The 14,963-nt window shown below is 45.3% G+C and overlaps 1 protein-coding gene across 1 annotated transcript in view; it reads right to left on the reverse strand.

Moving 5' to 3' along the window:
• Window positions 1-6,896: 6,896 nt before the first annotated feature.
• The window catches only part of LOC6587179 (fatty acyl-CoA reductase wat), a 30,649-nt gene continuing 22,582 nt past the window's right edge, over window positions 6,897-14,963 (reverse strand). The window contains exons 2-10 of the mRNA XM_002013607.2: window positions 11,771-11,880; window positions 9,084-9,158; window positions 8,892-9,004; window positions 8,580-8,828; window positions 8,256-8,511; window positions 8,003-8,195; window positions 7,706-7,945; window positions 7,389-7,646; window positions 6,897-7,326 (exon numbers count right to left, since the gene is read on the reverse strand). Of these exons, the coding sequence (XP_002013643.1) occupies window positions 7,236-7,326; window positions 7,389-7,646; window positions 7,706-7,945; window positions 8,003-8,195; window positions 8,256-8,511; window positions 8,580-8,828; window positions 8,892-9,004; window positions 9,084-9,158; window positions 11,771-11,852 (1,557 nt within the window). The 5' untranslated portion in view covers window positions 11,853-11,880 and the 3' untranslated portion in view covers window positions 6,897-7,235. The remainder of the gene's footprint in view (window positions 7,327-7,388; window positions 7,647-7,705; window positions 7,946-8,002; window positions 8,196-8,255; window positions 8,512-8,579; window positions 8,829-8,891; window positions 9,005-9,083; window positions 9,159-11,770; window positions 11,881-14,963) is intronic.

Raw genomic sequence — 14,963 nt, forward strand, 5'->3', positions numbered from 1 at the left:
ACATAGCGGAGAGGAGGGAAAAAAGGGGGAAGGAGAATGTTAAAAATGAAAAACAAGACCATTACCATCGGTGCAATAAAATAGAAAACAACCAGCCCGACTATCATTCGAACTGAAGTGCTCGACCCAGGGGATACCCTGCAAGCGACGGAGGATCTGGCGGATGCTGCATTGCAATTTTAATGGGAATATATTGATTGCAGAGAAAATGGTTGAAAGAGTTTATCTTGTACACTGGAAAAGGAAAATGAAATTAACAAAAGTTTGTATAGATTTTGGCTATTTTTGTATGCAGTTTTAATATGCAGGAGCTGTGGAAGACGCTCAGTTTTTTCATTGGATTCAGAGTTTGAAAGTAAAACAATCCCAAAGTAATTGAAACTCCAAAGAAAATCTTGTGTATCGTTATACATTTTTGATGAACGATCCGTGAGTCTTCAAACTGCAGCTCCCTTACATAAAAAGACTCCAGAGAATCACTGTCTTGAAATCCATTTTTGAAAGACATTCCCCCACACTTTTGGTCTATATTGTTCTCTGCTCTGCTCTGCGCTGCTCCACTTAACCTAATGAAATGTACAACTCTAGGAGCCTTCTTTGATCTCCAAATCCCTGTACACTCGGGCCACGCCAGCCAGCCACAAGATCCGTTTCCATTAATGTCCTATCAGAACATTGAATGCGATGCTGTCAAATCAATAAGGCAAATACTTTAGTGCCCTTCTATTCCAATATGCCTCAATTTGTTGCATGCACCGCTTTTGGCAGCAGCCAGCAGCGGCCGGCAGCAGCGACAGCAACGGCAGAGGAAGCAAAACGGAACGAAAGAAATAGAGCTGGGAAAGGGGTAATGTAAGGAATGGCAAGTAAAAGGAGTGGGCAAATACAACGACACGAGGAAACGGCAAATGGCAATGGCAAAAAGTAAATAAATCGCTTCAAATTTTCGCATGGATTGTGAGTGGGCAGAGGAGAGGCGGTGGGGGCACAGAGAGTTTGGGGAACGGAACCCAAAAACTGCTGAGCACAAAACTGAGCAGAAATGAAGGAGGATAAGGAGAAGGAGAAAAGACCAAAGAAGAACTGAAGTAGAAGATGAAGGCGAGATGGCAAAAGGCAAAGTTGCACCTACAACCGTTCGCCTTTTTGGTTCTTTATTGTTTTTATACCCTTCTAGAGAGTATTATGATTTTGGGCTGCTGTCTGCAAGGCTGAAATCTATTGCATAGAATCCTATAGGGTATTATATATGTCAGGATCGGTAGCCACCTCCCTTTAACTATGCACAACTACCGTCTTTTAAGTTTACCCTTAACAGACCCTTTTTTATAGTATTTACTCGTATTTCAGTTCGATCCGACTATCGTACATGTATATTCCATCTAAAAGATCAGTTGAAAAGTAGTCTTGTAAGTAGAACATAACGCTTCATCCGACGATGGAGCTTTAAGGGTATCCAATGCTTCGGGCCCGGGGCCATCGCTCAGTTCTTGTTGCTACTGCTGTTATTATTGTTGTTTGTTGGTTTTGTTGGTGTCGTAGGTTGTTAAAGGTTCTGGTAGTGGTTCTGGCCCTGCCAATGTCCCTGGCTCCCAGCTAGGGACACTTTCTGCGTAGAGTGTACCAGGTGCAATCTATCGATTCGCCGTGCTGCCCCATGCTCTCACCCCCACCCTGTGTCACTCTTTCTCGCCTTGTCGCCTGCCTCCTGCCTCCTGCCTTGTGCCTCCTTCTTGTTTGCTATTTGTGCTCGTTATGGTTGCTGGAGCCGCTTTGCTGTTATTGTTGTTGCAGTTGAAATATTTACGATGTACGTTGGACTATTCCACTATTTGTAACACCCTGAGACGGGAGCCCCCGACGACACACGCACAAATGTTGCCCCTGCTTGCGATACCCCGTAGTCGTGGAGTCCGTTGCACTCGTGCAGGTGTATGCAACAGGCACAGTTTTCGGCCCAGATAAAAACCTAAAATGGAACAGCTCTGCATGGAGTCTGCATGGATGATATCCTCTAGTCGTTACACCATCCACATTACGAGTTTTCACTTGATTTTCTTTCTCCTCAGCACACTCTCCCACTCTCTCGCCCAGTTTGTGCATCAGTTCTCTTATATGTATTTTGTATTTGTATTTCTTTAGTTCTTGCTGCTGGTGCTGTGACGGGGGGACACGGCGAAAGCGAAAACCAAAGGGGAATGGATACACAGTAATAAAATAACAAAATAAGAATAGAAAGAAAGCGAACCCAAACAAGATGCGTCCTGCTTTCATTTATAATTTTATTTATTATTTTTTATTTTTTCAATGCATTTTGGCGTAAATAAAGAAATAAAGCGCTGGGGCAAAAAAAATACAAGAAAAGGTGGATACAGACGGCGGGGGAGGGGTGTGTTTTTCTGCTGGGGATCGGAGCGGCAGCAAAAGTGGAATAATTTGTGCAAATTTTATGTGCGGCACTTTTCATTATTTGCAAGAACAAGAACAGGGGGAAGGCCTGGGCTCGAATAGGAGTTGGGGGCAAGACGCAGGACGAGTATTTTAATAAAACCGCATGCCACATACATAGATACACACACACACACACACGGAGAGAGAGAGGGAGAACGAGACACGCGTAGGGCTGGTTTCATAAAGGCAAAGAAAGCAATTGAGTTGCGTTGAAGTGGCATAAAGTAGTGGCAAGTGGCGGCGGTTGGGTGGTAGTTGTTGTTGGCCTGGCCCAGAGCCCGTCTCGGCTTGCTTTTTAACCATTTTTGTTTGGCTGTGGCGCTCACCGTTCACCGTTTCAGCGTGCTGTTGCCACACAGGTAGGGATCCTGGTGCCGAGCAGGATCCGAGCTCCTCTTCTGCTGGCTTGTAATGGGAAATGAAATGAATGAATGAGCATAAGCACTTTTTTGTTTGTCTGTTGGTTTGTTTGTTTGTTGGTTGCTTCGGTGGTTGGTTCTGGGCTCTGGGCTCTGGGCTCTGGATTCTGGCGTTCGGGGAATGGGGCGGTCTGAACGGACTGCCTCTGTTTGTCTGTTTGTGGCCGCAGACGCAGAGGGCAGAAGGGAAAAGGTAGAAGGCAGAAGGCAGACGGCAGACGGCAGAACAGAAATGATGCACTTCAAATTAAAATGCGAATGCAAGCGAAAACTTCAAAAGAAGCACTAGAACAGAATGCACAGAGAAGCGCAAACGAGATACTAATAGACAATGCCAAATGCTGAGCCCCCTCCCCCAAACCAACTACTAGGGGATATCCCCTTCTGTTTGGTCTGCTTTGGTCGTGGGTAGGCGTGGTCGTTCCATTGAATTGAATGGCGGGGGGGGGGGGGACGTGGGACACCATAAACACACTAACACACTGTCCCAGCGAAAGTGTCTCTCTCCCTCGCCAAGGACGTGTGTGTGTGTGTGTGTGTCGGTTTATGGGTGTTTGTGTAACCAACCAAGGATAAAGTTAGCGACGACGATGGCCCAGGACATACAAATGCACTCTGGCATAGAGATGGTCAAGTGAATTATGCGAGCATCCACCAACAATACAGAATACAGAATGGAATACTATACTATACTATTGATCATGAATAGAGTATATCGGCCTCTTTAGTCATCCCAAATCTAACTGGTAAAGTCTTCAGACAACTCTCGCGTTTCCCTGATATCGCTGCATATACCCAGTTTGATTGATGGCGCTGTTATTTAAATCACTCTAAATTATTCAGATTCGATGAGGCTCAATCACGTGCCCAGGCACGAGAGCACGCTCCCATCTCTAATACAAATGCACTTTGGACGTGGCCGACGCGCGCTAAATTCGCCTTAATTCACTTTTCATACAAAACAGCAGCAGCACAAAAGCACGCCCCACACGCACACACACACACATGCATAATAAAAAGAGAAAGAGACTGAGAGATGGAGACAGAGACGGAGAGAGTTGGGAGAGAGGGTAGACACACAAAGACACTATCGCACACACACACACACACACACACACACACACACTCCCACCCACGCTGAAGCAAATGCATGTTTGTTGTAATTAATTTAAAATATTATTACAAGAGCGCGCGCGAGCGCTAAACTAAAGAAGAAACAAGAGCAGGAATGGAGGTGGAAAGGAGGTGGAAAGGAGGTGAAAGTGGAAGCAGGAGTAGAGGTGGATGGATGCTGGAGCACGAATAGAGGTAGGAGTGGGAGCAGGAGCATCAAAAGGAGAAACTAGAACTGGAGATGGAGATGGAGTTGAAGTTGAAGTTGGGAGAACGAACACCAAGCCGCCAGTGACAAGGCAACGTTAAATAATTATAGCCCAAGCGAACTGCAAACAGAGAGAAAACAAACACACTCAAACAAGCACTCACACACGGAAACAGTGTGTGACTGAGAGAGGAGATGTGGCTAAATAACCGTACATATGTTGCTTCCGGCTACACTGCAAAAAAAGGAAGGAATATTAGCTTGACATCTGATTTTCTGCATATTTGGTGTACCGTGAATTTGAGCAGTTTTTAAAGGTTTTTCTTGCCGTGCACTTTTCGTATGTAGTGGGCGTTGTGGAAACAAAAAACCTGAGCCCCGAACCCGACTTTATTTTTAATTGACGCGACAACAAGCAGGAACAGCAAATCAACAAGCACCCGTCAAAGAGCTACGAGGGGATGCTACCAAAAGTGGTAAGGGAGGGGCGATTGGCAGCCCTGATCAGGCAGTAAGGCAAAAAAAAACCAACAAAAATACCAAAGACACAGAATGAAATTGAAAAAAAAAAAAACAAAAAAAAAGGAACGAGAGCGATGAAGAAAACAAAGAGGAGAAAGCGAAAGAAAGTAATAAACGTAAAGCTATTACAAAATCTGATAATGGTCCGGAGCTGGCAATGAGGCAGACAAATAAACGCATGCCGGAACACGCACAGATATGCACAAACACGAACAGCATTAGACAGAGAGAGAGAGAGATAGAGAGAGAGAACGAGAGAGAGCGGGCGGAACGCAATGGAAGTGGAACACAATAATAATGCAAGCCATCGAAACTGTAACAAAGTGCAACACAGAGCAGAGGCAGCCCTGGCCTGGGGAGCACATAAAGCCCGTTACAATATGCCCTGCCACAGCAACAGCAGCAGCAGGAGAGAAGGGGAGCAGCAGCCGCAGCAGCAGCAGCAGCAGCAACAGCAACAGCAGGCAGCGGCAACATAAACTTTGGAGGCGCGCGTGCTGCGACGGTTGCCGCAATATTAATTTCACGAATGAACAACCCTTGAATAAGCATCATGCACTCCATGTCCCGTCCCGTTGCCACGCGTAAGAGAGCGCACATGGAAGAGAGAGTGGAATAAGAGAGCTCGCCTAAGAGAGGACTGTCTCTCAGTGAAAGCTCACTGGAGAGCTTCGTGTGCTGGCCCGAAGTTCGCACACTGACAAAAATAAAAGGAAAAGAAGCCACGGAAGAGCCGATGCCGAGAAGCCGCCCCGCTGTGTGCGTGCGTGTCTGTGTGGCTGTGCAGGCCAGTTGCTTTTTCATTGTGCATTTCCCAGAGGTGCATTTTTCTGAAAATCTAATTTGAGAGATTGAGATTGTTTGGTCTTTCAATGTTCTGCTCGGTCGTTCGTGTTGCGACGCTTGCAATTTTGGGCCAACAACAAAAATATCCAAGGCATTCTAACACATACAAACATACATAAGTACACATGCATACATATATGTTCACATGCTTATATATTTATGCAGCAAAACATATTGGGGAGTTATTGTCACACGCACACACTCAGAGAGACTCTGAGAAAGAGAGAAAGATGTACATGCCCTCACACGCTCACTTTAATTGGAAGCGCTTCCGTTACGCTGTGGCAATTTTTTTGAAAAATCTACATTGGACCTTTGGCTGTGGAGAAAAGTCAGCACGGCACAGCACAGAGCAGAGCATAGCAGCAGTAGCTGTGGCATCCACAGCGGCTTCAATCATTGCGCGCCACGCTCGCTGCGGTTTGACAAACATTTTTCACAGAATGTGCAGAAGGCAACCGCCAACCTCCACGGACCCCAGCCCCAACCCCATCTCCAGCTCCAGTCACCTCTCCGACACCCCTCTGGTATATGGCACTCCTCCTCTTACTTATTCCGTGTATGTTTGATGAGTATACGAGAGTTTTATGGCTGTATTGGGACTGAGCTGTGAGCAGGAGTAGAAGGATGTGGAGTACCAGGAGCAGGAGCACGATGAGAATGAGGATGTGGAGTATTAAAAGGCAGGATGAGAGCCAGGAGCAAGAGTATGACGAGCAGGCTTTGCCTTGATGGGGGTCTGAGGTGATTGGGTTATGCTGTGATTTTAATTTTGAAATCATACGACTGTGAATGCCAGGGCTGCAATCCAAAGCGATACGATACGATACGATGCGATACATGTGCGGATTTATTTATGCATACTCGAACACGCACACAGTGTGTATCTGTATATGTACATGTATGGGGGGAATAAAGCGATAAAGCGCCTTACAGGATTTTGCATCGGACTGCTGCTGCTGCTGCTGCTGTTCGCAATTTGATAAGCTACCTCTGGGCATTATTTTTACGACTCTTTTTTTTCTCACTTGCCAGACGCCTGCAAATATGCAATAAAATATTCCGATATTAAGCTGGTGTGTAAATCAAACGAATCTTATTGTTTTCAATTTGCGCCACGAGTACTCGTTGCTGCTTTTTAGCCAAACGGATTAGACCTTCAGTCAATTGGGGAGAGCTTGATCCCCAAAAAAAGACCCCATCAACAATCCATGCAGAACCGACTAACCGATTAAGTATACGCGCTGTTGAACAATTTATTGAGTTTGTATAATTCTTTAAATAAATCTTTTGAAGTTCAATTTCATTTTTCCATTCCCGTATATTAAAGCAAATTGTTTTGACATATCCCAAACAAAATGTGAAGCAGTTTTTATTGTGATCGATCGTCTAGATCCACATTACGAGTGCACAATCAACTCCAACGAATTTACATTAAGATACATACGTACGAACTAAGCTATACAAGGGTCGGATAAAGCGTTTCAAAGATATGACTAAGGGCATACGGATATGTTACAAACATACATAGGTACATACAGCTACGACTAACAACTATTGCAGAAGATGAAACGGAAACGAAAGTGTTCGGGAACAAGGAAAGAAAGATTGACAAGGAGGAGAGAAGTGAAAGACATGCCCTACAGTATTAATACATAAGAAAAAGTGTAGCGATCCTATAAGAAGATGAGCTTGATGAGGCCGTACAGTGCCCAGGCGACCAACGAATAGAAAACAGCCAGCGTGGTATAGTGCAGGACCTTCAATCTGAAAGGAAAGACAAACAGAATTAGAGGATGCTAACAGGAAGGAGTAATGCGAATACCCACCTCTCGTATCGTTTGATGGACTCGGGAATATTGCTGGGATCATCCTTCACCACATAAAGGCGCAGCCCATAGAGACTGACGCGGAAGAGATTGGTCCAGTCCAAGTCGCGCATATCGAAGGCAAACAGCCGCTTGTCTCTCTCATCCAGCTTTTCGGAGAGACTCCTCACATTATCGTTGTCGAAGCGAAACTCATTTGAACTAAAGTACTTGAGGACATTGCTCAGCTTGTGGATCTTGCGATAGATCTTCATCATTCTAAGGGAAGACAGAGCGTAAGTCAAGAGACCCTCTAAAGAATCCTCTTAGGCACTTACCTTGGTTTCTTGCCAATGATCACCATAATGAAGTCCATGATCAGGGCGGGCAATGTGTGGTAGAAGAAGCATAGTATGTGATACTGCCACATGTGTGGCACGATGGTGAAGCGCGGATACCATATGGACTTGCGCATCGGTATATCACAGCCATATTCAAAGCCATCCTCCATGTAACGCCTCCAACTAACCATGTTTTCCGCATCGGGGACATAGTTATAGATGGGCGGTGTCTCGTATCTGAGAAGGAGAGGATTCGAGATGCTTGATTGGTAAAATATTAGCATTACCACTCACTTGTTCCGCGCTATGTCCCAGGCACTGGCCAGCAGAGCATTCACGCACATGTCCACCGGCACGATGTGCGCCTTGTTGTCCATATCACCGGTGAAGACGCGCAGAACGCCTGAGCCAATGCCCACAATGACGCCACAGGGTCCGTACATGTTGTCGATCCAACCGGTAACTGGTTCACGGTATGTGGTGATCACTGTAGAAGAAGGCAGACAGACGTAAGTATTTGAATGAATCATGCGGAATGATTGCTAACCTATGCCCGGCCTAAAGATCGTTACTGGCAGATTCTGTGCCGTCTGCTGCACCACATTCTCGGCCAGAACTTTGGTGAAGGTATACGTGTTCGGATAGCCCTGAATAATGGTTGGCGTCAGGGTATTCAGAGTGTGCTCGTCCAGGCATTCGCTCAGCTTGAAGGCATTCTCGCCGGTCATGGTGCCGCTGTAGAACTTCTCCTGGATGTGGCGCATGTTGCAGTGCGCAAATGCAGTGGAGACATGGACGAGGGCCTGTAGTGGTTCAGCGAGTAAGTATCAACGATCAGATATAGGAGAGGATAGAGCAGAGGAAGACCCACCTTCAAGTTGACAACCTCTTTGGCCAGCTTGATGATCTCCTTGGTGCCGTGGACATTGATGGCAATGGCCATTTTCAGCTTCTCATCGAACCGGACTGTGGCCGCACTATGGAGAACAATGTTCACATTCTCCAGAATGGTCTCCCGCTCATCTGGACTGATACCCATTCCCGGCAGAGAGCAGTCGCCGTTGATGATTGTGATCTGGCAGCGATACTTGGGATTAACCTGTTTCATCTTGTCAAAGACCTAGGGGAAAATCAATGCAGCGAATGAGAAAAAGGTGGTACAATTTAGCACTCAAACACTTACCGGATCATTAAACAGATCCTCAATGCGTGCGAATGCATCCTTGCCCTTTTTGGTGCGTATCAGCAAATATATTTGTCCCACCTCCGTGACGCGCAACAATTTCTCGATGATAACTGGGGGACAGAGAGGAAGGCTCTGGGCGATAAGTATAAGGAATTCCAGTCACGTACTCGGGAGTGGATGGGAACTTACTTTTGCCGAAGAATCCTGTGCCGCCAGTGAGGAATACGCCCTTGTCCTTGTAGAACATTTGCATGGGCGACTCGTCTGTACCACAAGTGGAAGTTTGCGTGGGGGAAGAGATCAATGCAAACAGTCATTAAACAATTAGCCAATTTAATGCGCATCATTGATGGGCCCTCCCACTCGGGAAAATCCTGCCCCTGTCCCAGCCCCATTCCCTGCCACAGGCCCTGCCCTGTCTGAGGGCTGAAGGCTGTTTGGTGTGGGTTCGATTCAGTTCAGTTTCCGTTCGGTTTGTTTGCCACCAACTTGAAGCGCCGTCACGAATTTAAATGCGCATCAAATGCCACTTGAATTGCGCATAATTCACGCCACACACAGACACACACTCACACAGAGATACGGAGGCACACACAGAGAGACTGCCACTCGGAATAGTTGAGGGAGAGGCATGCGGCCGGAGGTTAGCTTCTAGCCTGCATTTTTGTCCAAAGTGCCAAAATGGCAACAACACTTGACGTTTCAACGTTGCCTGCCGATGGGTGCACACGCACCCCGGTCCCCATCCCCATCCCCATCCCCATACCCATCCACATGCCACATATATCACCCATCCATCTCGCCTATCCCCATCCCCATAACCATTCCCATACCCATACACATATCCATACCCATACCCACATCGTTGTTTGCGGCGTCGGCATCGGTTGCTGCTGCCTGCCACTGCCTGCCACTTGCTGGGCCACTCATAAATATTTGCAAGTTAGCAGCTCGTCGAGCCATTCATCTATTGTCTAAAACGCACACAACCGCACACCGACACACACACTCTGGCACGCACACAGCTACACAGCTGCTACATATGCTACACGTGTATTAATATGTACACTGGGCGAAAAACAATCATGGTGCTCCCATGAGCAAATATTTTCAATCCGAGAAGGGGCATCAAATTAGGGGATAATTAATAGCCATTGAGAGCACGTATCACTATCACAATGTATCACTATTGATTGTTCCTATGAATTAGAATGGTTTATTAATATTAAGATACGATCCCTCAAAACCAAATGAATAAACAGATCGACACAAGGTGGAACTATGTAATGGAATCAACCATTGCAGATTGATTAGGATAATTTCGATCTGTCTGTATCTGTTTTTATGGGATATTCTTTATGGGAAGATCTGTAATTCACAAATACCAAGTCGAAACTATGAAGCTCCAGTATATCTGTTGACTGTTCTCCTTTTGGTTTCTCACAGTGTACCATGGCCCGTGCAGGACATTCCTCAATTGAATGGCATCTCATCTTGAAGATGCCCTGTTTAGACGCGGCCTTTGCCTGCGTCTAGAGATGCCTAATTGCCAATCGTCGGCGTAAATCACTGTCAGTCTGTGCACAGGGACGCAGGATGCACCGACACACACCGACTCACACACAATTGCCACTTGATAATTGCATAATAAATGCAACATTGTTGAGGAGATGCCGGCAGCCCTTCAACGCCCCCTTCCCCCAGCAGCTCCCTGCAGCTCCCATCTAAAGCGTCAAGCATAACAAACACATTCACCCAAATACAACTTGACACCTAGACCTGACACCAGCATTGGTGGCATGCCACCATTCCCTGGAAGCCAACGACGAAGCCGAAGCCTCAGCCGAAGCCCTGGCCTGAGGCCGCACTCAACCACAAGCTCTTGGCCCGCTCACTCAAATGTTTTGTTTGCCTATGCTAATTGGCTTAAATGCAACTCAAGCGCACTTCGCCATCGCCTCGCATCGCCTCGCATCGCATCGCATCGCCTCGCCTCGCTTCGACTGCAAACTGAAACTGAAACTGAAAATGTGCCACCAACAGTGGGGCCCCCGTTCCCGTTGCCAACCCCCAACCAGTCTCATCGCTGGCCCCCAAAGACAGCACTTCATGCCACACCATGCCCCACCATCCATCATTGTTTATGAACGCTGCGAAATTGAGCCTGGCCCCACTCGGAGTCGGGCCTGGAGTGTGGCATGGAGTGGAGTCGAGTGCGGCGTTTAAAGCTTTTTGAGCGCTTTGGGGCATTTGTTCAACGCTAACTCCAACACCAACAGTAACAGCAGCAACATCAGTAACAGCAGCAGCGGCGGCACCCATAACCAGCAGAGAAGGCTACTTCGAGGGTCGCAACTCTTGATACCCTTAAAAAACGATCAACAGGAAGACATTCGTGCATCAGCCAATGCAATTATATCTTACAAATTATAGCTTGTTGAGGTTTAGTTTGAATACCTTGAGAAACAAAAGCGTTTTCCATACAAAGACTTTACCATTCCCATCTAGATCTTGTTGTCTGTCACAAATAGCTCCTCAAAATCATATCACCCTCTTTGAGTGTACAGCAAGAGCGCATCCCCGCTTTGAGTGAATTGTCAACAATTGTTGTTGGCTCTTTGGATTTTGTGGGCTGCCGCGCTCAGACAAAAGTCTGTCACATAATTTGTCAATTTAAACCAAAAAAAAATTGTTTTTAGCCACCCCGGCCCCTGCTCCTGCCGCTCTCCATTCCGACACCCCCAGCTAATTTAATATTTCATAAAACACCTTTTCTGCGGTTGGGGATTTGTGTGTGTTTCGGAGGGGGTATTGCTCTTTAACCTGATCCTGTCTGGTCTCGTTAGGTCTGGTACGGGTACGGTCTGGTCACTCACCCTTCACGTCATTTATGAGCTGAGAGTGGTCTTCCAGTGTTTTCATGCCATTCATAATGTTCATTATTTTGGGATCATCCATCTTAAACGGATAATAATTTCAGGTTGATCTGCAAAGAACAAAAGAAGAACGTATTGAGTTTGGGGGCATACAAATTGGACAATTATCTGGAAACAAAAGTGTTTTGAAGGTATATTGATAGCTTAAGTCTCATAGGGCTTAAGGAACTTTAGAAATACAATAGAATTATCTATTTTCATAGACAAAACTTACAACAGAAATCAAATTGTAATCATCCAAGGCAACCCCTTCGATTTCCCCTGCCTTGGGGAGCCACAGATAATCTCATAATTGAATAACCGAACACCCTTTTCCTTTTGACAGAAGTTTGGAGGAAAATGTTTTTCTAATTCGGAATAGTTGAATGGGAAATGCGAAATGCGAAAACCATAAAGCCAATTAGAAGGCGACCAAAACGGTCTCCGTGCGACTGTTTCTTGGCGACCAAAAATCAAATATAATATGTATATATGTAAGTAAATTTCGCTTCGGTAAAGCTCGAAATTTAATTAAAAGTTTTCAGAGAGCTGGGAAAACCAGGAAAAAGCTGGCAAAAGCAGCTCGGAGCGCCACTGAAATTTCTAATGAAGTGCCAGACGCACCTGTTGACAGAGCCCCCAAAATGCGAAAGCAAAAGCAAAAAACGAAAACGAAAACGAAAACGAGAACGAAAAACGAGCAAAATATGAAACCAAAACCGAAATGGGAGTCAAACTCAAATAAAATTTAATAATCAAATTTAACATTTTTGAGCGGCGACTCGCAATGGAAAGGTGAATGAAACTATGCAAAAGTTGGGATAATTATAAATGAGTTAAGAATCTTTGAACTCAAAACTTGGACATAAATTAGCAACGAAACAAAAAATAATTGCTCATTTGCATCAAAAGTAATTTATAGAGCCTCGAAATTAACCCGTTTTCTGTTCGAGATTTCGTTTTCAAGTACAATACTACGCTTGAAACCTGTTACACACGAATTCCGATTCAATTCAATTTAATTTCAACCGATTCGTCGCCAGTTCGATGACTCTGGGCTGCGCTATTCTGTACAAAAGAAGTGCACAAGCAACCGAATGTGTAAAGTACTCGAACACACTAATAGTGATAATTACAACAATTCGCAGTACAACAAAGACTGAAGCTAAATGAATTAAGTTCTCGATTGTGTGCGGCCGACCGCCGGGCCAGAGCCTCAGAAACGGTTCCAGGCCCAAACGCAAATGACAAAGTAATCAAAGCTCGTCGGGCATTGTTCCGCAACGAGATAAGTATCTCGGCAAACAAAAGCAGCAAGGAAAAGCATATGGCGGGGCAGTGCGTTTCATCAGTGTAAGACAGTAGTCAGGGTAATGCGAAAAATAAACGGGTGATAATCGTTGCAATAAGTATTTTAATCACTTTTATAAACGTTATCCGATGATATGTCATGATTATTGTAATATAAACTTCATGACTCTTGTAAAAGAAGAAAAATGTATGCTTAATAAATTACTTTATTTATGTTGATTTATTTATACAGTGCTAACTTATAAACTTCCAAAACTATAGGGTAACTTAAAGTGTAGGATAATTTACTTTATCCGAGCTTAAGACCTTATTTGGAAAATGTATTCACGGCGATAATTGAATTATGATAATAATCGAACTAGAACGGCTTTTAGCTATTTCATGATTAACTCCAACATTCTAGTGATAATTTACTTAATTCGCTAACCATTGATTAATTTGGTGAACTTTGGGCACCAAATAATGGATCATATTGGTTAATTTGATTATATTATATATTATAATAAAACTCTAGCATACTCTAATTTTTGTTAAACTAGAACACTGACAAATAAAACTAATGTGAGTGAAATAAAAACTTTTCTTGAATTTCGTTTAAATTCTTGGTGTAACTCTTGTGGCTTAAGTCTGTGAGCACCACTGTATATGGCAGAGATCAAATTAATGAAAAATCCCTTACTAATCGATTGATTTCTTTAATAATCGAACTGCTAACTGTTAAATTATTTTATTAGATTATTCGTTCTAATCTCAAACAAACCTTTTACACATCCCAATAACACGTTCAAGCAGTGATTTTATTCGCTGGACACATTTTTACCAGATAGCTTTATACTCCATTATTTTAAGCTTTTCACAAACTCAATTAAATACTCATTACACAGCGCTTTATATTTGCGGGTCGCACTGTTTGCCATTTACTGGCTGCGAAAACAAACAACAACGGTCCCATGGAACAATGGGAGAAAGAAAAACAACGAAAAGCCCTGCCAAAAAGAAAGGGACATCTAAAGAGCAAACAAAAGAGAGAGAATGAGAGAGAGAGAGAGAGAGCTCAGGTACGAGTGTCTGTAAATTGGATACGAAAATGGAAATTAAATAATTTTGTGCAAGTCAAAGTCTCGCACAATTAACCCATATTTGCCATATTTGCCATATTTGCAATTGAAAACCGAACACAGTGGCACTGGCACTGGCTCTGGCACTGGCAGCTGGCACCTGGCACCCACCCCTTAACCCCTCGGTACGAGTATTGCAGCGTGTTGCATTTCACACCAATTGAGAAGCTTTTACACTGCTTGCGCCTGGCTCGGCGCTCACTCAGTCGAATGAATGACGAAAGCAACGCAGTGCAATGAAATGGGAGGCGAGGCAGAGAGGTGCGCTGCGGTGCGGTGCTGGAAAAGAGAGGGAGAAGGCGAAGAGTCGGCTGCAAAGAGGAGCGGAAGAGGAGGGCAGTGCGGTAAAAGAGACACTTAGTTAGTTGGGCAGCTTGCCAAGCTCCATCCAACCGACTGACTGACTCGCCGCTCCCGGACACCCGGCCACCCGTCCACCCGGCCACCCTGACTCATTTCCCCGACCCACGCCGTATATGGCTAACTACTGGCAATGTCGGCCAAAAAGCCACTGCAGCTGATTGCACCACGTTGGCGACCACAGTAGCTGCCACCGGCGATGCCACCGCCAGCGCGGAGTCAGTCAGTCATTCCAGTCCAGTCGTCACTCCAGAATGACGGCAGCCAGTGCTCTACAAGAGGTGCACAGCACACTGCCCCCTCCGTCCACAAATACGCACTGAATGAACCTTCGTCGGTGGGGGGGGAGGAGGGGCAGTGACTTT

The sequence above is a fragment of the Drosophila persimilis genome, unplaced genomic scaffold (genome assembly GCF_003286085.1).
Source record: "Drosophila persimilis strain 14011-0111.01,24,50 unplaced genomic scaffold, DperRS2 tig00000000-arrow-pilon, whole genome shotgun sequence".
NCBI classification, from domain to species: domain Eukaryota; kingdom Metazoa; phylum Arthropoda; class Insecta; order Diptera; family Drosophilidae; genus Drosophila; species Drosophila persimilis.